This window comes from Schistocerca gregaria, chromosome 4 (genome assembly GCF_023897955.1).
Source record: "Schistocerca gregaria isolate iqSchGreg1 chromosome 4, iqSchGreg1.2, whole genome shotgun sequence".
Lineage (NCBI taxonomy): Eukaryota > Metazoa > Arthropoda > Insecta > Orthoptera > Acrididae > Schistocerca > Schistocerca gregaria.
The window spans coordinates 572994334-573016517 of NC_064923.1; the positions used below are offsets into that span (position 1 = coordinate 572994334).

Genomic DNA, 22184 nt, shown 5'->3' on the forward strand with positions numbered 1-22184 from the left:
TTACACAAACGTTTATTGTTTCGTGCACACAAAGTTCAAATCGTTCAGGCTTTGTTGCCCAATGACAGTACACGTCGATATGACTTGCGGTCGAAATGCTATCACGTATTGAGGACGATGATGGTTATCTCAGACGAATTGCCTTTTCTGACGAAGCGACCTTTTTTGTCAGTGGTGTAGTGAATCGCCATAATGTGCGCATTTGGGGTTCACAACCCCCTGGCGAGGTTATGGAGTGCACCAGAGGCAGTCCAAACGTGAATGTTTAGTGCACGCTATTGCACGATCGAATTATCGGGCCATTCTTCTTCGCGGAGACTACCATCACATCTGCAGTGTATCTGGCCATGTTGCAACTGTATGCTGTTCCTCAGCTGCTTCAGTATCACCCCGATGTCTTGTTTCAGCAAGACGGTGCATCGCCTCATTCGGGTTTGGACGTCCGTGCCTATCTCGATATGACCTTTCCTGGGCGATGGATTGGTCGTGATGGGCCAACGGTTTGGACTCCACGCTCTCCTGACATAACCCCATTAGATTTCTTTTTATGGGGTTATCTCAAGGACGAGGTCTACCGAACACGTGTACCAGATCTTGAAACCCTGCGGCAACGGATAACCACAGTCGTTGAATCGATCCCTCCAGTGATGTTGGCTAATGTATGGACGGAAATTGAATATCGCATAGATTTGCTATGTGCTACCAAGGGTGCTCATGTGGAAGTTTACTGATGTGTGAAAAAAACTTTGATAGTTTTTAAACAATTAGACACCAGTTTCATATTTGTATCTTACTTCTAGCCGGGTTATCAATTTATGTAATTAGGGAAAGACTCTTCGAACATCCTGTATATCCTTATTCTCTTCAGAGAAGAACGGACGAAGAATAAAGATTCTCGTCAATCCACCCCACACAGTCACAAACGGCGACTGCAATGGCTCTTCGTGCACAACAGGCGTTTTAACCGTACGCTTAATTCGGCAGTTCTGTGTATTCACTGCTCCCTGTAGTGTCACATGTGCTACGTCACTCCACAGAATTCTGCCAGCCCATACGTCATCAACTTCTATCTGTGCCAGAAACCGACGAACAAATTCAGAACGTTGCTGCGGATCATGAGGTTTCAGTTGCTACACCGTCTCGATCTTGTGCAGGTACCAGTGTAATATAGACCGCAAAAGTTTCCGTACCGTTGACCATGAGTTGGACAATTCTCGTGACACTGCAGGAGGACCAGCATTACGTCTTGCGTAGTCAGTTACAGCAACAGCAACCTCGTCAATAAACTTCCACCGGAATGGGACGACTTCCTCTTCTAGGCGCCACTCCGAGCTCAGCCGTGTTTTCGAATTTCATTATCATCTTCCTTCAACCATTTAATGGCAACGGGCCTCTCCTCAGATCTTTCTCTCGGAGATACCCTCGAATGCAGCACTCTAATTGCTGCCGTTCGTATAAAACAGTTTCACTAACAATGCACTGTCTCTCTCCTTGATAGCAATATTGTTCAGTCACGATACAGTGGGGATACTGTACCGACTTACAAACAGTGTACAGAACGAAATTTGCAGCTGGTGGCCAAAACTGGAACTAATTTTTTTTCAGAGTAAATCGGTTCCACATTAACGCGTTAGCATATCTAACAAGTTTCGCTGTTTTACGATAATTACAGCTCACGTTGGCCCTCCGTGACTAACCGCACTTCAATTATACCCACCCGGAATAAGAGATGGTGAAGGGCTTGTAAGGTCAATTGACTTAAATGGATAATTTTGCAGAACGACATTTTTTCACCAGACTGTGTATAATCTCTTATTTTTCACCTTATCGTTCTTCAGTTTTATTGAGACTATGTGGCCCAGGCAGAAAAAAAAGAAAATGGAACAGATAATGTCTTGAAAAGAGATTGTAAGATGAACGTCAACAAAGGATGATGGAGCGCAGTTGAATTTAATCACGCGTTGTTGAGGGAATACGTTAAGAAATGAGACAATAAAAGTAGTAGATAACTTTTTTTGCAGAAAAATAACTGGAGACTGATAAAGTACAAAATATACAGGGCTAACTTAAAAGAAGGAAGAGATTTCAAACATTTATTGCTTCCAGGCTACAAATGATATAAACACAATTCCAAGGTTCCTTGAAAGAGAAATGTTCAATTTCTTTTTTTTTTTTTTTTTTTTTTTTTTTTGCATTCAGTGTGAACACCATGTGTTACACGACAAATTTGAAAACGGTGGCTCATTTCCTTCCAAACACGAAGCAGCTGGTCTCTCGTTATCGAATTCACAGCTTCAACAATGCGTTGTCGCAGACTTGCAAGAGCGCCAGGCATAGGGGGGATAAAAACGGGGCATTTTATGAAACCCCACAGATTAAAGTCATCAGATGTGAGGCTTGGAGACCTGACAGGCCACTGGCGTAGCCTTACGGAAGTAGCATGCGAATGATGAACACCACATAAAGAAGAGTACAGAAACTCGTGAAATGTGCTGCTACAGAAGAGATACTGAATTGCATTGGGAGAAAAAGAAGTGTATGGCATTCTCTGTCTAAAAGAAGGGAGGGAATGACACGGGAGATCCTGTAGCAGTTTGGAAATAGAAGGCGTAGGAAGGAGAGGGGAGAGGGAAATTTTAGTGTGTGACCGAGGCTTGATTACAGTGAGCAGGTTCAGATGCAGGCAGGATGCAGTAGTTCTGTAGACATGGAGAGGCTTGCGCAAGACAGACTGGCGTAGAGAGCTGCGTCAAACCAGTCTCCGGACTGCACATTACAAGAACTACATGTTAGACGATGGCCGGCCGGTGTGGCTGAGCGGTTCTAGCCGTTTCAGTCTGGAACCGCGCGACCGCTACGGTCGCAGGTTCGAATCCTGCCTTGGGCATTGACGTGTGTGATGTCCTTAGGTTAGTTAGGTTTAAGTAGTTCTAAGTTCTAGGGGACTGATGACCATCGATGTTAAGTCCCATAGTGCTCAGAGCCATTTGAACAGCTTTGTACAGAGAAATTATACCAAAACTTGAAGGCAAATTCCAAAGAGGACAGATGGAATTTAATTCAATGCACACTATGATGACTTTGAAGTGACATGACAAGAGAGACCTATATACTAGGGACATTCAGTACGTAATGCAACACTTTTTTTTCTCGCCCAGTTTCCACTGAAGAAACGAGGAATTTGTTGTAGGACATCGTTTAACATTTCCGGCTATGCCCCTAAACTTTCATGAAGTTCCGATAGGCTGCGGAGCCATACGTAGCCCGCAAAATAGTGTCCAACGGAGACCTGACAGTACACAAAGGCACAGAAAGTCGTTGTACGAGGCGTCTTGTCATTCTCGAAACAAAGTCACGCCACTGTCCGATCTCCTGCGTGCCGCCGGCCGACCACACAAAGCCGTGACTGCTGCAGTGGTGGAACGTGCGGACACTCTCATTCGAGGAGATCGACGGATCACATTCAAACACCTCGCAACTCAACTGGACGTCTCTGTTGGCAGTGCTGACACACCATCCGCCATTGGTTTACTCGAAGGAGTGTAACCGTTTGGTTCATCGCCGCCTAACAGAAGACAATGGACGACGGAGAAGGACCATCTGTGCGGATTTGCTTACACATTAAGATGCTGTTCGTGACAATTTTTTTTAGAACATCGTCACAGTCGAAGAAAGATGGGATCATCACTTCGAACCGGAAGCAAAACGGTAATCCATGGAGTGGCATCACATTAACTCTCCTCCGAAGAAAAAGTACAAAGCCGCGTCATCAGCTGACAAAGTCATGAGGACGCCCTCGTGACGCAACGATCAACTGTGTGCTACCCTCAAGAAACTGAAGAAACCACTTCAGTGTGTTCGTCGCCACAAACGTGCAAACGAACTTCTCCTTCTCCGTGACAATGCTACGCTTCACACAAGTCTGCGCATCCGAGAGGAGCTCACAAAACTACATTGTTCTTCCCTATCCACCTTACAGCCCAGATTTCGCACCGTCCGACTTCCGTCTGTTTGGCCCAATGAGGAATGCACTCTATGGAAAGCAGTACGTGGATGACAGGGAGGGTATTGGCAAGGCGATGGCTCCGATGTCGACCAGAAGTATGGTGTCATGTCGGAATACAGGTCCTCCCAGTCAGGTGGCATAAGGCGTCGCATTGTACGGTGATTATGTTGTAAAATAGGGATCTATGGCCAGAAAAGTGGAGATTAATGTGGTGTATCTGATATCCTAAATAAGACCAACCTACTTACAGAAAACAATTTATTGCATTATGTACTAAACGCCCCTCGTACGTTGACCGCATGCCACACAGCCGAAGTGATAGCCGGGAAACTGGACCGCCAAAGCAATTCGGATAAATGAAAACGAAAATACGTATTAGACTGGAACGAGTCTCTGAATGAAATAGACAAATACACTCCTGGAAATGGAAAAAAGAACACATTGACACCGGTGTGTCAGACCCACCATACTTGCTCCGGACACTGCGAGAGGGCTGTACAAGCAATGATCACATGCACGGCACAGCGGACACACCAGGAACCGCGGTGTTGGCCGTCGAATGGCGCTAGCTGCGCAGCATTTGTGCACCGCCGCCGTCAGTGTCAGCCAGTTTGCCGTGGCATACGGAGCTCCATCGCAGTCTTTAACACTGGTAGCATGCCGCGACAGCGTGGACGTGAACCGTATGTGCAGTTGACGGACTTTGAGCGAGGGCGTATAGTGGGCATGCGGGAGGCCGGGTGGACGTACCGCCGAATTGCTCAACACGTGGGGCGTGAGGTCTCCACAGTACATCGAAGTTGTCGCCAGTGGTCGGCGGAAGGTGCACGTGCACGTCGACCTGGGACCGGACCGCAGCGACGCACGGATGCACGCCAAGACCGTAGGATCCTACGCAGTGCCGTAGGGGACCGCACCGCCACTTCCCAGCAAATTAGGGACACTGTTGCTCCTGGGGTATCGGCGAGGACCATTCGCAACCGTCTCCATGAAGCTGGGCTACGGTCCCGCACACCGTTAGGCTGTCTTCCGCTCACGCCCCAACATCGTGCAGCCCGCCTCCAGTGGTGTCGCGACAGGCGTGAATGGAGGGACGAATGGAGACGTGTCGTCTTCAGCGATGAGAGTAGCTTCTGCCTTGGTGCCAATGGTGGTCGTATGCGTGTTTGGCGCCGTGCAGGTGAGCGCCACAATCAGGACTGCATACGACCGAGGCACACAGGGCCAACACCCGGCATCATGGTGTGGGGAGCGATCTCCTACACTGGCCGTACACCTCTGGTGATCGTCGAGGGGACACTGAATAGTGCACGGTACATCCAAACCGTCATCGAACCCATCGTTCTACCATTCCTAGACCGGCAAGGGAACTTGCTGTTCCAACAGGACAATGCGCGTCCGCATGTATCCCGTGCCACCCAACGTGTTCTAGAAGGTGTAAGTCAACTACCCTGGCCAGCAAGATCTCCGGATCTGTCCCCCACTGAGCATGTTTAGGACTGGATGAAGCGTCGTCTCACGCGGTCTGCACGTCCAGCACGAACGCTGGTCCAACTGAGGCGCCAGGTGGAAATGGCATGGCAAGCCGTTCCACAGGACTACATCCAGCATCTCTACGATCGTCTCCATGGGAGAATAGCAGCCTGCATTGCTGCGAAAGGTGGATATACACTGTACTAGTGCGGACATTGTGCATGCTCTGTTGCCTGTGTCTATGTGCCTGTGGTTCTGTCAGTGTGATCATGTGATGTATCTGACCCCAGGAATGTGTCAATAAAGTTTCCCCTTCCTGGGACAATGAATTCACGGTGTTCTTATTTTAATTTCCAGGAGTGTACGTCACTTCACTTAACTCCCCTAGGCGCATTCGCAACAGGATGGAACTGTAAGAGAAAAACTCTTCTTTTACATTCGGCGTTCCCCAAGGAAGTGTTATAGGCCCTCTGTTCTTCCTGATCTATATTAACGACATAGGAGACAATCCGAGTAGCCATCTTAGATTGTTTGCAGATGGTGCTGTCATTTACCGTCTTGTAAAGTCATCAGATGATCAAAACAACTAGCAAAATGATTTAAATAAGATATCGGTATGGTGCGAAACGTGGCAGTGGACCCTAAATAAAGAAAAGTGCAGCTGGCCGGAATGGCCGAGCGGTTCTAGGCGCTGCAGACTGGAACCACGCGACCGCAATGGTCGCAGGTTCGAATCCTGCCTCGGGCATGGATGTGTGTGATGTCCTTAGGTTAGTTAGGTTTAAGTAGTTCTAAGTTCTAGGGGACTGATGACCTCAAAAGTTAACTCCCATAGTGCTCAGAGCCATTTGAGCCAAAGAAAAGTCTGAAACTATTCACATGAGTACTAAAAGAAATCAGCTAAATTTCGATTACGCGATAAGTCACACAAATCTGAAGGCTGTAAATTCAACAAAATACTTAGGGATTACAATTACAAATAACCTAAATTGGAACGATCACATAGATAATATTGTAGGTATAAAGCAAACCAAAGACTGCGATTCATTGGCGGAACATTTAGAAGGTGCAACAGGTCAACCAAAGAGACTGCTTCCACTACGCTTGTCCGCCCTATTCTGGAGTACTGCTGTAGGGCGTGGGATCCGCATTAGGTGGAACTGACGGATGTCATTGATAAAGTACAAAGAAGGGCAGCTCGTTTTGTATTATCGGGAAATAGGGGAGATAGTGTCACAGACATGATACGTGAATTGAAGTGGCAATCATTAAAACAAAGGCGTTTTACGTTGCGATGGGATGTTCTCATGAAATTTCAATCACCAGTTTTCTCCTCCGATTGCTTGAACATTCTGTTGGCACCCACCTACATAAGGAGAAATGATCATCGCGATAAAATAAGAGAAATCAGCGCTCGCACAGAAAAATTTAAGTGCTCGTTTTTTCCCGAGTGCCGTTCGAGAGTGGACGGTAGAGATACAGCATGCAGGCGGTTTATTGAACCCTCTGCCAGGCACTTTATTTTGAATAGCAGTGTAATCACGTAGATGTAGATGTCATTATGTACTTACTAGATTCCCACGTTACTTACAACGCTCATACCCAACAGAGCAATTCAATCGCCGAATTTCATCTCTGTCTCATCAATGTAATTTGGAAGAAATACGAGGAAGAAACGGAATCATGAAGAGGTCATCGACCAGGCGATGAAAATCAATTTCACGCACTGTTGAATATAAGAGGACGTATCGTATGCACCAAGAATAAAAGGCCAGATGAATGCGTTAGCCAGCCGCGGTGGTCTCGCGGTTCTAGGCGCGCAGTCCGGAACCGTGCGACTGCTACGGTCGCAGGTTCGAATCCTGCCTCGGGCATGGATGTGTGTGGTGTCCTTAGGTTAGTTAGGTTTAAGTAGTTCTAAGTTCTAGGGGACTAATGACCACAGCAGTTGAGTCCCATAGTGCTCAGAGCCATTTGAACCATTTTTTTTTTATGCGTTATTGATGTAAGCAGTATGATGTTGCACTGTGTGTCGCGCCTGTTCCTAAATGTATGGTCCACAAGAAAAAGCATCTTCATAAATTAGGCTGCTTTCTAAAGTTATCCGTTTTGGGAAATGTCAGCATAAAGAACATCTGAAGTGTTCTTTATTACGGTAAGAACTCTGTAGATTGTCGGACGGTGCACCACATAGAGCAGCTAGTCCGCAGGTTGGCAGTGTGTGCAGCTAACAGCGCACTCAGCAGCCGAAGTGTTAACAACGAAGGTAAATAGGAGTTACTCCCTGAGTAGCTTGTGCCCCCCTGTAGCACAGTCGTGGTAATGAGCGATGTAGCCGCGCGCTGGGTATTTACTCTGTGCTCACGGCTCGTCCCGAGACATTTAGCCCAACCTTTCCAGAAATGTCGTCACTGCCGGTTCAGCGTTACTAGTGTTGAACGATAGGATGTAAACCACTCCATAAGAAACTTCAAAACTCGTGTAGACTGACGGCTTTGGAAGCACGATGCAGATCGACAATAAGACCAAGGAAAAGACTAAAAATAACCTCGTTCGTCCCCAACTACGTCTTCTATTGCTTTCTTTTTAAAAAATATAAAGAAAGATTAGGGTCGAGTAGGAACCAGTTATGAGGATTCAGTACACAATTATGCATATACGGGGGGTCAGTTAATGAACTATACGAAAAAAACGTAAATTAGCTACAAACTACGGTGTGTACGCACTTTATTCAACATGTAAACGTCACTACAGATATTCGTATTTAGGTCATGATACGTTCGATATGCCTGCCATTACTGGCGATGATGTAGCGCAAACGAATAGCGAAATTCTGCATGACCCGCTGAAGTGTCGGAACACCCATGCTGTCGACGACCTCCTGAATGGCTGTTTTCAGCTCAGCAATGGTTTTAGGGTTATTACTGCACACCTTGTCTTCCATATAGCCCCACAAAAAGGAGTCGCATGTGTTCAGATCAGGAGAACATGGCGGCTAGTCGAGGCCCATGCCAGTGGCCTCTGGGTACCCCAGGGCCAGAATGCGATCCCCAAAGTGCTCCTCCAGGACATCAAACACTCTTGCTTTGATGAGATCGAGCTCCGTCTTGGATGAACCACATCTTGTTGAAATCATGGTCACTTTGGATAATGGGGATGAAATCATCTTCCGAAACCTTCACTTACCGTTCGGTAGTCGCTGTGGCACTAAGGAATATCGCACCGATCATTCCGTGACTGGGAATCACACACCACCCGCTGAAGGTGAAGAGACTTCTCGATGGCGAAGTGCGACTTTCGAGTACGGTTTAATTTTAAATCTGAAGCCGGATACCAAATGGCAACAAAAATATTTACTTGTTCTGTTAAAACCGGCTTCATGCCAAATTTCATGATTCTAGGACAACGGCAAGTACCCTATACGTTTTGATTAGTGAGTTTGCGACTATCAAAATATGTGACATAAATGGCCGTATTAAATGGTCGTATCTTTTGACTGCGTGGGCTTAGAAGCTTAAATGTTTTACGCCATTAAGGGACCATAGACATCACTCTGTGACATAAATTCCAACTTCATACGTCAACTCGTTCCTGAGAAAAGGGGTCTTAACAGGCGGATAGCCAGGCAGTTAGATAACAAATGAAAAAAAGTTTCGTGTGATTTAATTAGAAACTTACAATTTTCGAACTTCTTTTCTTTGGTTGTACTGTGAAACCTCGCTTCTTGCCAAATTCCATGATTCTAGGACAACGGCAACTAACCTACAGGTTTTGATAAGTGAGTTTACGAGTATCAAAATATGTGACAAGACAGTCTCATCTTTGGCTACATCGACGAAGAAGCTTCAATTTTTTACACCACCAAGGAACCCTAGGCGTATATGACAAACATTTCAACTTGATACTTCTGAGAAAAAAGATAGACAGTCGGATAGCCAGCCAGACGGACAACAAAGTGATCCTATAACGGACTGCGAAAATATAGACTCTTGTGTCAGGTTTGGTGTAGTACTTTATCTCTTGCTAATTTGAGTTGTGAGCTCCTTTTGTCATCCCTACGTACCTGTTTTCCACATTCAGTGTAGACACGAAGAATGGGACGGAGTCAACTGCAGACATACGAAACCAACGGTTCTACAAGGCTACACGTTGCTCGGTCGAACGGTTATCTCGATGGGTTCGGTTACTCATTTAGCCCTTAAAATTGACGAAACAGTACTTGGAATTATTTTATTAGAGTGGCACCTAATGAAGGTTCACTCAGACTCTCAACTCTTGCAACTCTTTGTGTGTGGACAGCCTTGTGGGGCTGCAGATGTTAACCTTCACGTCTTTGACATACATATAGTGAATAGCACCGGTCCCTGACTTCTGTCCACAGCACATCTGTTCAGATATTCCGCACGCACATATTTTGTTTGCTCCGAAACGCGAAACTATACCTAAGACTTTCTGGGAGTGGTGAACCACGGCGTCAACCGGAACTCCAGTGTCCACTGCCTTCGGAAGCTCATGAACGAAGGGAGAAAGTTGGATTTCACACAATCGGTTCTTGCGGAGAACACGTCGAGTTCTACAGGCAAGTTGTTCTGTATCTGCAAAGGTCAGCATACGCAAACACAATATGGGCTTCATAATTTACGAGAAATGGACGTCTGTATGACAGGTCTATAATTTAGAGCGTCTGTTTTGCGACCCTTCTTGTAGTCTAGGACAGCTTAAGGCATTACCCTGTCGGGTGCAATGCTGCACTATTCCAGCGACATACCGTCAACAGAAGTCATGTCCTCTGCACAGAGAGTGAAGATTCTGCCGGGCACACCCTCAGGTCTTGCGCTCTTCCCTCTATCGGAGGATTTCATTTGTTACTCAATTCAACCCTTATTTACAGGGTGTGGACAAAAATATGAAAACATCAAAAACCAAACACAACATATTAGCATGCCTAATATGTTGTAGGAAAACGGTTGTTACGCAAAACAGCTACCGTGCATCTCGGAATGGATAAAAATAGATCCTGTATGGTTTTCGAGAGAGTCTGATGCCATTCTTCCTGCCAGATGGTGATAGAGGTGGACAGCAATTACGTACCGTTCACTCCAAGGTGGACCACAAAGGCTCAGTAATACTGAGATCTGGAGACTGTGATGGTCAAGGGAGATGCGACAGATCCTCCTGATCCTCATAAGACCAGACCAGAGTTGTGACAGAAGGGGTCTGGTCGTCTTGGAACGCAGCATCATCATTGGGGAACAAATATTGTACCATGGCAGCGACTTGGTTAGACAAGATGGTCACATAATCCTTGGCAGTAATGCGACCTGAGTTGACACGGGGCTCGTAGAATATCACAATATAGCTTCCCAAACCAGCACCGAGCCCCCATCATGCTTCTTGGGACGAGAACTCGGCCAGAATTTGGAAACAGTGAGAACAAGACCCACCGACAAAATTACCCTCTTCCATTGCCCTATAATCCATGGCTTCGGCGCCACGTTTCCCCGTAACGGGCATTTGCATCACTGATGAATGGTTTTCGAATTCCAGCTTGCTCTACCAAATGGTTCAAATGGCGCTGAGCACTACGGGACTTAACAGCTGAGTCCATCAGTCCCCTAGAGCTTAGAACTACTTGAACCTAACTAACCTAAGGACATCACACAGATCCATGCCTGAGGCAGGATTCGAAGCTGCGACCGTAGCGGTCATTCTGTTCCAGACTGAAGCGCCCAGAAACGCTCGGTCACAGCGGCCGGCAGCCCGCCCTACAACTCCATCCTTATGCAGCTCCCTTTGCGCTGTTTGGGTACTGACTGGGTTCGCGAGTGGGACATTTAGTTCTGCAGTGACTTTTGCAGCTATCGTCCCCTTATTTTTCGTCACAATCCAATGACCTTCTGTCCAAGATCACTCAGCACACACTTTCGTCCGCGTTGTGACGTAGCGGATGATTTTTTAGGCTCCCCTGTATGCGATACCATGCCACTTGAAAAACCAAACACTTCGCTTGCCTTGGTTACGGAAGCAAGCACCGTGCGAGCGACAAGAATCTGCTCACGTTCGAATTCACAGAGCTCCATCATAATGCACTCACAACCACACAAAACGCTATTCTGACCACGACTACCACTTGCAACGTATTGAAGACATTGCAGAGGTGCTGTTCGTGGTCAGATACAACAGCGCAACCTGCAAGCTCAGCTGACATCTGCATTTGTGTTCAAGCATGCATTTCTCGCCGTATTTACATATTTTCGTCCAGTGCGATGGTCGGGCGTTGTGTTATAGCTCCATGATATGGACGAAGTGTGAGGCAAACCCAGGACAGACGCTAGTACGGACTGTTGTTTAGGCGTTTCGTTCATCACGTTCACCGTCATGTGGAAGAGAACTGGCCTTGGCGGTGACAGTAAAAACGCACACACACACACACACACACGACGGCGAGGTGACGTGTCCGGACCGCTAGCCAATCAGGTGGCCGGGCAGCTTTCTCCGCATCTGTAGCGCGCTGCGCTGGCTACCGAGCCGAGCCGGGAAACACACGCCTCTCGCTGTATATGACACTTCCTCCCTCACTGTTTGTAAACATTCGGCGATTCGCTTCCTCATCCTCCACCCCGTCTGCAGCTGTTCAGCTTCTGGCGAACTAATCTGTTTCTTTCTTTCTTTTTTACAGCTTTCTCGAAGCTAAGGGTAGACCATCTGCAGTAGTAGGCAGCTCCACTATTTTGTTACTTCCCTCTTGTAAATCATTCGAAAACAATGCAAATACCGTTAGTTTTACTCAGTTAACGGTTTCCGTTCTACAACCATCTGTAGACGAATTTAATGTCCAGTTTGCGACTCTGGTACTTACAAGTCGTCAGCTCTGAAGCCAAGAACACGTTATTACTCTCCACAGCTGACTGATATTTACTGGCAGAGTGCGACCATGCTGCCGCCTCAGCGAGGATATTTAACTGCCTACGGTGATGAGTGATTAAGCCCTACTCGATATTACGAATGGCTCAGGCGGTTTAAAAATGGCCGGACGGAAGTTAAAGATGAATCTCGTCAGGTCAGATCAAATGTGAAAGCCATGCTGACAGCTTTCTTTGAATTTGAAGGATTAGTTCATCATGAATTCGTACCACAGGGACGAACTGTTAATAGATGGTACTATCGGACGAGTTGCGGCGACTGCGAGAAAATATTATAAGAAAACGGCCTGAAATGTGACAAGACAATTCATGGCTCTTTCATCACGATAACGCACCTGAACATTCATCCCCGTTGGTGCGTGACTATTGCAGAAAAAACGAAACCACTTTTTTTTTTTTAGTTCCAGAGTTGAAAACCCTGTTGAAAGGACGAAGATTTAACTTTAGTATCGGGCATGACGTTTTCTTTCATTATTTATTTACTATACGTATAGTATACATACTATATATATACTTTGGCAGACATCAACATGCACCACTGAACGTGCTTGCAAACTTATATCATTGTACGGCACATAATGCAGGAGGTATGACGCCATAAACATTCAGATACGATCAAAATTAGCTCATCTGAAAATGGAGTGTCTTCAACCATGTTTAACACATTAACTCATTAGCAAAGTAATCAGGCGTCGTTTCGTGCAATGGAATTTGATTCTTGAGGTTAATGATTACAACCTACGGCGGTACGGCTATGGTTTAAGTGATAAAATTCCTCAAGCGCTCTCCGAGAGCAGAACGGTTCAGATATACAAGTAGATTGATAGTAGTCTCTTACAAATTAGGGGGTGTGTGGGCAGTTATTTTCGCTGTAAATGTGAAATAGTTTGAGATTTCGCGGTAAATTAATGGCTCTTGTGTGAACTTGCTACTAGTCAATATCCATTACTTGATCTGGCTTTTTCAAACTGACACTAAATTCATACGTCTGCCTGTGTGGTGCGGCAGAATGCAAACTAGGTTACCAACAAGTTTCTCTGCCGAGGAGGGTGGGGGGTGGCGGAGGGGTGCAGAAGCACTCGCTGGGTGCGCCCTTGGTCTTGCATTCGAGTTGCGCCGATCATACAGTAATCATGTGGGTGTACACTATGTGATCGAAAGTACCCGGACACCCCCAAAAACCTACGTTTTTCATATTAGGTGCATTGTGCTGCCACCTACTGCCACGTACTCCATATGCGATCTCTGCTCAGTGCAGCACTCCGTGAAGAATGGGCTGCCATTCCCCAAGAAACCTTCCAGCACCTGTTTGAACGTATTCCTGCGAGAGTGGACATCGTGAGAGAACAGAATTGTGGGCTCCGCGGAACTCACGGACTTAGAACGTGGTCAGGTGATTGGCGTGTCACTTGTGTCATACGACTGTGCACGAGATTTCCACACTCATAAACATTCCTAGGTCCACTGTTCCCGAAGTGAGGTGGAAACGTGAAGGGACACGTGCAGACAGGAGCGTACAAGCCGACTTCGTCTGTTGACTGACGGAGACCGCCGACACTGAAGACGGTCGTAATGTGTAACAAGCAGACATCTGTCCAGACCATCACACAGGAATTCCAAACTGCATCAGGGTCCACTGCAAGTACTGTGACAGTTAGGCGGGAGGTGAGAAAACTTGGATTTCATGGTCGCGCGGCTGCTCCTAAGCCACACATCACGCCAGTAAATGCCACACGACGCCTCTCTTAGTGTAAGAAGCGTAAGCACTGGACGATTGAACAGTGGAAAAACGTCGTGTGGAGTGGCGAATGACGGTACACAATGTGGCGATGCGATGGTAGGGTGTGGGTATGACGAGTGCCCGGCGAACGTCATCTGCCAGCGTGTGTGGAGCCAACAGTAAAATTCGAAGGCGGTGGTGTTTTTCATGAAGAATGCTTGCACCCCTTGTTGTTTTGCGTGACAGTATCACAGCACAGACCTACACTGATGTTTTAAGCACCTTCTTGCTTTCCACTGTTGAAGAGCAATTCGGGGATGGCGATTGCATCTTTCAACACGACCGAGCACCTGTTCATAATGCACGGTCTGTGGCGGAGTAGTTACACGAGAATAAAATTCCTGTAATGGACTGGCCTGTATAGGGCCCTGTCTTGAATCCTATAGAACACCTTTGGGATATTTTGGAACGCCGACTTCGTGCCAGGCCTCACCGACCGACGTCGATACCTCTCCTCAGTGCAGCACTCCGTGAAAAATACGCTGCCACTCCCCAAGAAATCTTCCAGCACCTGATTGAACGTATGCCTCTGAGACTGGAAATGTCATCGAGGCCAAGGGTGGGCCAACGCCATATTGAATTCCAGCATTACCAGTGGAGCGACTTGTAAGTCATTTTCAGCCAGGTGTCCGGATTCTTTTGATCACATGGTGTATTTTTTTGTGCACAAATGTTGACAGTACTTGTCATCATGCGAACGCAAATTGATACCACATCTCGCTTTCAGTAGCCAATGAGAGAATAACTGGCAGACGATCAGCTTCGTAGCGATGGATGGTAAATACTGTTCGTGTCTTGGTCGTAATACAGTCTTCTGACGTACCAACTTTCACCGTTGAGACGACGCTTCAACGTAAGCTCCCGTGATCGATCCCAGCTACAGTCTCAATATGTTACATCTAGTCGAAAACAGTTATGTTCGAAACTGCGACTGCTACTGTACAACAGTTAAATACACTCGCCTTACTCTCGTGCGACAAAATTACCACACCACACTGGACTATACATTACTCGAAATGAAGGCCAGATTTGAACAGTAACCTCAGACGGAGGTTTACCGACTATTGTTCGTTCTTCCCATGAATTACTGCTAATCCTGAAGTACTACTCCCCATATCCTTGTGTTTTTTGTAGTTGATGTACGATTGACTGAGTTATTATGTTATATAGTAGTTTCAACTATTTACAAAGAAACGTGCGTTAATTATGAAGTGGCTAAACCACTCGCAAAGTAGCTTTTCATAACTACGATGGTTAAACGTGGAGTAAATCTTACCAGTGGCGAAAGCAGGCCTCGTGCTACGCTAGAAATTAATCTGTTACAAAGGCATATTGACGATCGCCAATTCTTGTTTACAATAACTGGCTTCGCCAAATCACAATCAGTCACCTTCCAATCTATCCTAGACCTCTAGCTCCGCTAATGATCGGTCTGTCACCACAACCAAGATTTCGAGAGGCGACACCATTGAAATCTAACCCAGCAAGACTCGGACGCAGTGAACACGATTAACGGGAGGAGAAAGCGACTGCCCATAGGAATCAAACCATGAACACGTGATAAAAGTCATTAGCAAAAGCACGAAGACTCACAATGTTTTAGCGTGCCTCGGCATATTATACGCGCTAGAGTAAAACAAAATATCTTATATGTAAAAATAAGCCATGTTTCTAGTGACGTTGCAGCTGTCGGAGTAACTGAACCGTGACAGAGGACCAAGTTGAACGAGCGTTACTGCGTCTGCTAACATCGGAAGCTATAACCAGTTCCCGCCGCGCCCGCTAGCTTGATGTTATTGGGTTTTGTGTCATCTTTTATTATTTTATTGTTACTTTGCATTCGTGGTGCGTATCAAAAAGTTGCATGACGATTGATTATTTGTGCTACGAGTGTTCTTCCACAAGAGACCAAATATGTAAAAGCGAATAGTTACTTACATTTTACGTTACGTGAGCAAGGAAAATGCCTACAGTGTGCATAAATAAGAAAGCAAACATACGAAAACATTTTAATGAAAATTGTGTCATCAGGGAAATGGTCAGTTCTATCGTAGGAAAAACATAGTTCTGGAGATTAATTTGCACTTGGAAAGAAAGCAAGACACAAAGGATAAAGTAAAATTGAGATATATACAGTCTTTTTAACTTTGTATGTGTTTATTTTCTTGGGAAAATAAATGACGATGCTTTGAAATGCTTCGACAACACTTTCCCTATTCTTTCAGGTCTTAGAAGTGCAGAGAATTGGACATACAATCTTTGTCAGGAGCATCCAATATGAATTTTGCTTTCACCATTAATAAAGTCTATTATTATTGGTTGTTCCTTAATGCGTCTTTTTGTGAGAAGGACAGTCTCCCATAACGTCACTTTCACCATTCAGGCGCGAACTGCGCAGCAAACTTCACTCTCAAGACACGCAGTTTTGGCGCCGACGCGTAAGCAAAGATCACTCGCGATAGCCGACACTTAGTACAAGAATATTACGTCAGAGGCGCTGCAGTAGACACACTTGCTACGAGCAGTCGATTCAGACGAGAAAGTCGATAGTATAAAACTGGCTTAAGAAGCGTCTCGGCTAGGTGGCTGATGGGAGTAACTGAATGAATACTAGTCGAATGGCGCTGCAGTCCGGAACCGCGGGGCAGCTACGGTCGCAGGTTCGAGTCCTGCCTCGGGCGTGGGTGTGTGTGATGTCCTTAGGTTAGTTAGGTTTAATTAGTTCTAAGTTCTAGGGGACTTATGACCTAAGATGTTGAGTCCCATAGTGCTCAGAGCCATTTGAACTAGTCGTAATGTTGACTGCTAATAGTTTCCAGTCGCTAACGGGTTTAGCTAGCAGACGATACAGTGAGGTGTCAATAGATGAGGTGAATTCGAAGTCAATTACGCATAACATTTGAACGGTCGTTAACTCTGCGTGTGACCTTAGTTTTTACCTAGCCTTTCCCTCTCATGATGTGAGGAGTCGCCAGAAACAGCTCGTGGTTCGGCTTCCACGATAAACTGTGGGTTCCCTTTCCCTCGTTTGATAACTGGGGTAGGTTAGGGACACGCAAGTCGCCGAATGGCGTCCAATAGGACTTGCACCTAGCCACTGAGTCGTCCGAAATTGTTATTACCTCTAATAGACAGTTTATACTGAGTGTCCCAGGAAGAATGGTCAGTTTCACAGGTTATGATATGATCATTCGAAGCAAAATAAGTCTAATACACATGGACTCTACAACGCATAAATTCAGAGCTATGAGCACTTCTTCATCTTCGATACTGTGTAATAAATCCCTTCTGCTACAAGCTCTTTGCGTTCCACATTTTTAGAGAGGGCAGTATGGAACTAAACAAGGAAAAAAATTCCGGTAACCTTTAGCCCTAAAGTGTATACCTTAAGAGGCACGAGCACTTGTTCATCTTCGCTACTATGACACACATCTCTTCTACTGAATCTTCTGCTCGTAGCTTGCATTTTAGATCCCATGTTTACTCGGCATTTTTTTCTTGTTTGGGTCCATAGTCCCTCCTAACATCCTATAATAAGGAAAGCTAGGGTAGAAGAGATTTGTTTGACATTATCGAAGAAGTGGTCGCAGTTCTAAGGATATACATTTTGAGACAATGTTTACTACACTTATTTGCTTGAAATGATCATTCCTGTCATGATCCTGAATGTTAGCCATTCGTACTGGCACACTGTGTACAACGTTGTCAGGCAGTTAATATACAGGTTTATTCTTGAAATGAAGATACCAGTAACCAGACACCTTCCATAACACTGTTTATTTATATAACTAGCGTCGTTAGCGGTTTCGAACCGGCCGGTTCATCATAAGACGGCTTGTTCACGTTAAAATACATTCTTGTTACTTTAAATCAGTTTTCTCTTTTTATTAAACCATATGATCAAAATTCCTTGCGATGGTGGTGCTCTAGAACTAAAACATGCTGCGAGACAATGTCTGTTTAACTATGAGTGTGCTCACAACGATTTGTTTTCATCGTTTAAAATCGTTTTTAGGCACAGTCACAGTTAAATAGACATTCTCACATCATGTGTGGTTGTGGGGCACCACCATCGCAAGGAAATTTCATCATATGGGGGATAAGTGTGTGTGTGTGTGTGTGTGTGTGTGTGTGTGGTTTGAGGTTTTCGGGCGCTAAACAGCGTGGTCATCAGCGCCCAAACGCATAGAAACAGGAACACGTGCGGTGAAGGGACGAAGACGAACAGCGAACAAGGAGAACGGCTAAAAGACACAGACCTGACGCACTTCCAAATCCTCACATACGGGGGGCAAAACAAGAGGAGACAAAACGCACTAAAAAAGGAAAGGAAACACAAGGAAAAGAGAACAGAAATCGAAGTGAAACAAGTAGGTAATCGTGACTGGCGGACCTCTTACCTACACCCTGGATGAGCCAGTCACCCAGCAGCACATTAAAATCCTCTTCCTAAAATCCGAGGCAAGAAATTGGACAGGACACAAAACCGTAAGACCTTAACCACAGTCGTTGCGTCGTCTTGCAAAATAGAGGGCAAATCCGGTGGCAAGGAAACCACCGCCCTCTGGTCAGAGAATAAAGGACAGTCAAGTAAAATGTGGCGGACAGTAAACTGGACGCCACAAGCACTGCAGATTGGGGGGCCCTCCCGCCGGAGTAGAAAACCATGCCCGATGCGGAGGCGAATGAGGAGAACCTCATCCCGCCTGCGTAACTGTTACGCCATAGCCGCGTGGTGGCCTTGGCCAGAGACAGCTCATTTTCACCGACTGCCAGCCACTCCTCTTCCCATTGACGCAAAACACGAAAACGCAAAAGGGAGGTAACAGCGTGGAGGGGGACGGCACATTCAACAACGTGAGGGAGGGAACATGTATCTTTGGCAGCCACATCCGCCAGTTCGTTTCCCCTAATACCCACGTGCCCCGGCACCCACCAGAAAGAAACCTCCTTCCCCTGCCGTTGCAGGTGGAGTAGAGCATCACCGATGTTCTGGACGACCGTATCCGCTGGGTTCAAGTGTTGCAAGGTCTGAAGGGCACTCAGGGAGTCAGATCAAATGAGAAACTTAAGACTGGAAACACGTCTCATCTGCTCCAATGCCCGCAAGATCGCAAACAATTCGGCATCAAAGATGGTAAACGCCGCAGGAAGCCGTAACTTGACGACTCGATCAGGGAAAACAACAATACAACCCACAGAGTCCCCCTGTTTAGAGCCATCCGTAAATACGGATGCTGGGATAAAAAGTGAAAACTGATGCAAAGTGACAAGAATGTATCTTAATGTGAACAAGTCGTCTGACAATGAACCTGTCGGTTTTGTAAAAATAAGTAGCGGTATAAAATGTGTTGGTTGCTATTATCTCCTCTGCAAAAATCAGCCTGTACTTTGTACACAGCCACAGGCTCAGAATATGTTTTCGACCATTTAGCTAACGTTGACTGGACCAGGGAGGAATCTACATCTACATTTATATTCCGCAAGCCACCCAACGGTGTGTGGCGGAGGGCACTTTACGTGCCACTGTCATTACCTCCCTTTCCTGTTCCAGTCGCGTATGGTTCGCGGGAAAAACGACTGTCTGAAAGCCTCCGTGCGCGCTCGAATCTCTCTAATTTTACATTCGTGATCTCCTCGGGAGGTATAAGTAGGGGGAAGCAATATATTCGATACCTCATCCAGAAACGCACCCTGTCGAAACCTGGCGAGCAAGCTACACCGCGATGTAGAGAGCCTCTCTTGCAGAGTCTGCCACTTGAGTTTGCTAAACATCTCCGTAACGCCATCACGGTTACCCAGTCGGTGGTATTGGGTTTCTAACGGCTCAGCACGACCCATCAGCCAGCGCGTCGTAGTGTGCAGAAGAGCGGCTCGGAACTCACCGTTGGCGCGCGACGCCTTGCCGTTGGCGACGATGGGCTGCAGCACCTTGAGGCGGACGCCTTCGGCGACGACGGCGGTCTTGTCGGGGGCGGAGGGGTCGACGTGCGCGACGCTAGCGCCCGTGCCGGCGGCGGGCACGGCCGTGGCAGCGGCGCCCTCCACATCCTTGGCGTATACCACCTGTTTGATAGTGACGGGCCCGTTGAAGAACGTCTTGTTACCGAACTGGACGTCGGTAGAGTTGGCGACGGCAACGTTGCCGAAGGTGGGGCCGGGACTCAGGTGGCGGCGCGGGTCTGCCAGCCCGAACGGGACCACGCCCCCCTGGTCCACCCCCACCGCCGCGAGCGCGTTCGCTGACACCGCATCGTCCGCCAGGCACTCGCCGGCCACGGAGCTGGTCCAGCTGAAGCTGTCACTGTCGCTGTCGCTGCAATCTTCGACGGCTGCCTCGGTCCGAGCGGCAGCCGCCGTCCCTGCCGCGTCCGAGCTGGCGGCCGAAGCCACGTCTTCGCCATCGCCTTCAGCTTCGCGTCTGCCGCCGCCGTCAGCTGCGCGGTGGTCGGCGTCCAGCATTCCCGCGCATAGCCGTCACGTCGGAGCGCGCTGATGAGCCACGCCGCGCGTACACTGCCGATAGCTTACTGCCTACTGTGCCGGCGAGGCGCGCTCGCTGTTGCAGCCTCGGCCGCCAGGGGCGCCGGCGGCGGCCGAGGCTTCGGCAGCCGGGAGTGCCCGCTGCTTCTGCACCGGGCGGCCACAGCTCTACCACCTCCGAAGTCGTAAAAGCTGCTCCGTGGTTGTGCCGGACATTTTCCTTCTTCGTTCTTTACCTAAAGAGAACGCAAGAAATAAGCACAGTTATTCTAAATCTACATCCATACTCCGCGAGCCACTTGGCGGTGTGTGGCGTAACTGCTTCCCGTTGCTGACCTGCTATATTGTAGCTAAATGACAAGGGAAACCAAACTGTCATTCGCTTAAAAGATCGTTTTATTCAGGTAATTCATTAATCTGTCTTTCATAATTGGTTCTATTATTTTTTTAGAATGCTGACAGCAGGGATTTGAGGCAGTAATTCTCTATGTCTTCTGCATTACTTTTCTTAGGCAAAGGTACAACTCTTGCCTGTTTTAACTGATAGTTAAATCTTCCCAGATATCAGTGGATGATCATGAACCAGATTCGAACCGCACAAGGCAGATCTAGTTACCTAATGCACAAGCCGGAATGAGATATTTCTTCAAACTGCGACTGTGGTGTCTCCTTACAGTCAAGCCACCATATCGTTGCTGGCCGTCCTCTTCCAGCATACGAAGGAACGATAATGGACATTCAGATGCTGTATAGCAGCATTTGTTTCCCTCATACGGTAAATAAAAACAGATAGAGAACATTTTTTTTAAAAATGACAAGTCTATATTATCAGTATTTGAGTGTGATAAACAACTTCCAAGGATCCAAAAGAGCACACGCTGGGGATACATTAAATCAAAATTACAATCTTTACTTGACAGGAGAAGCTGTTGAAAGATTTAGATTCTTTTGTAAGCAATGAAAGAAGCAAGAAAATTAGCTGGAGGTATCCGCACACCCCTACGTAATGGTGAATTGACCTCTAGATGTCACGCCAGTACAAAAGGAGGTGGCAATTATTATCAGTGGAGCAGCAGTAACACCAGAATGATTCGGTCAGGAAAGCTCTGTGACTTCGATCTTGGATTAGTCACTGCATGTCACTTGAACAAACAAATGGTCGAGCTGCTGCTCGTAACCATCACATACAATGGTCACTCGAAAATAAATGCACACTATTTTTTTAAATCCATCTTTTATACTACGTGTTTGAAAGTTTTACAGTGTGTAGATACATCCTTTAGGAACAATATTTTCATTTCTCCACATAATTTCCATCCCTCTCAACTGCCTTACGCCATCTTGAAGCCAGCGCCTGCACGGTAAAATTCTGGACCAACCTGTTGGAGCCACTGTTTGGCAGCGTGCACGAGGTAGTCATCATCTTCAAACCTTGTTTTACGAAGAGAGTCTTTCAGTTTCCCAAAGAGATGATAGTCACATGGAGCCAGGGCGGGTGTTTCAGTGTTCTCCATCCAAG

At 46.7% G+C, this 22184-nt stretch overlaps 1 protein-coding gene across 3 annotated transcripts in view; it reads right to left on the minus strand.

The window, feature by feature from the left end:
• The window catches only part of LOC126267162 (uncharacterized), a 554248-nt gene extending 533509 nt beyond the window's left edge, over nt 1–20739 (minus strand). Inside the window, exon 1 of one of the 3 annotated variants that reach the window (XM_049972114.1) lies at nt 20068–20698. In XM_049972114.1, coding sequence (XP_049828071.1) covers nt 20068–20644 — 577 coding nt within the window. In that variant the 5' untranslated portion in view covers nt 20645–20698. Of the gene's footprint in view, nt 1–20067 lie in introns of all 3 variants that reach the window. The other 2 variants (XM_049972116.1, XM_049972115.1) reach the window with 2 other exon arrangements.
• Between the last annotated feature and the right edge of the window lie 1445 nt (nt 20740–22184).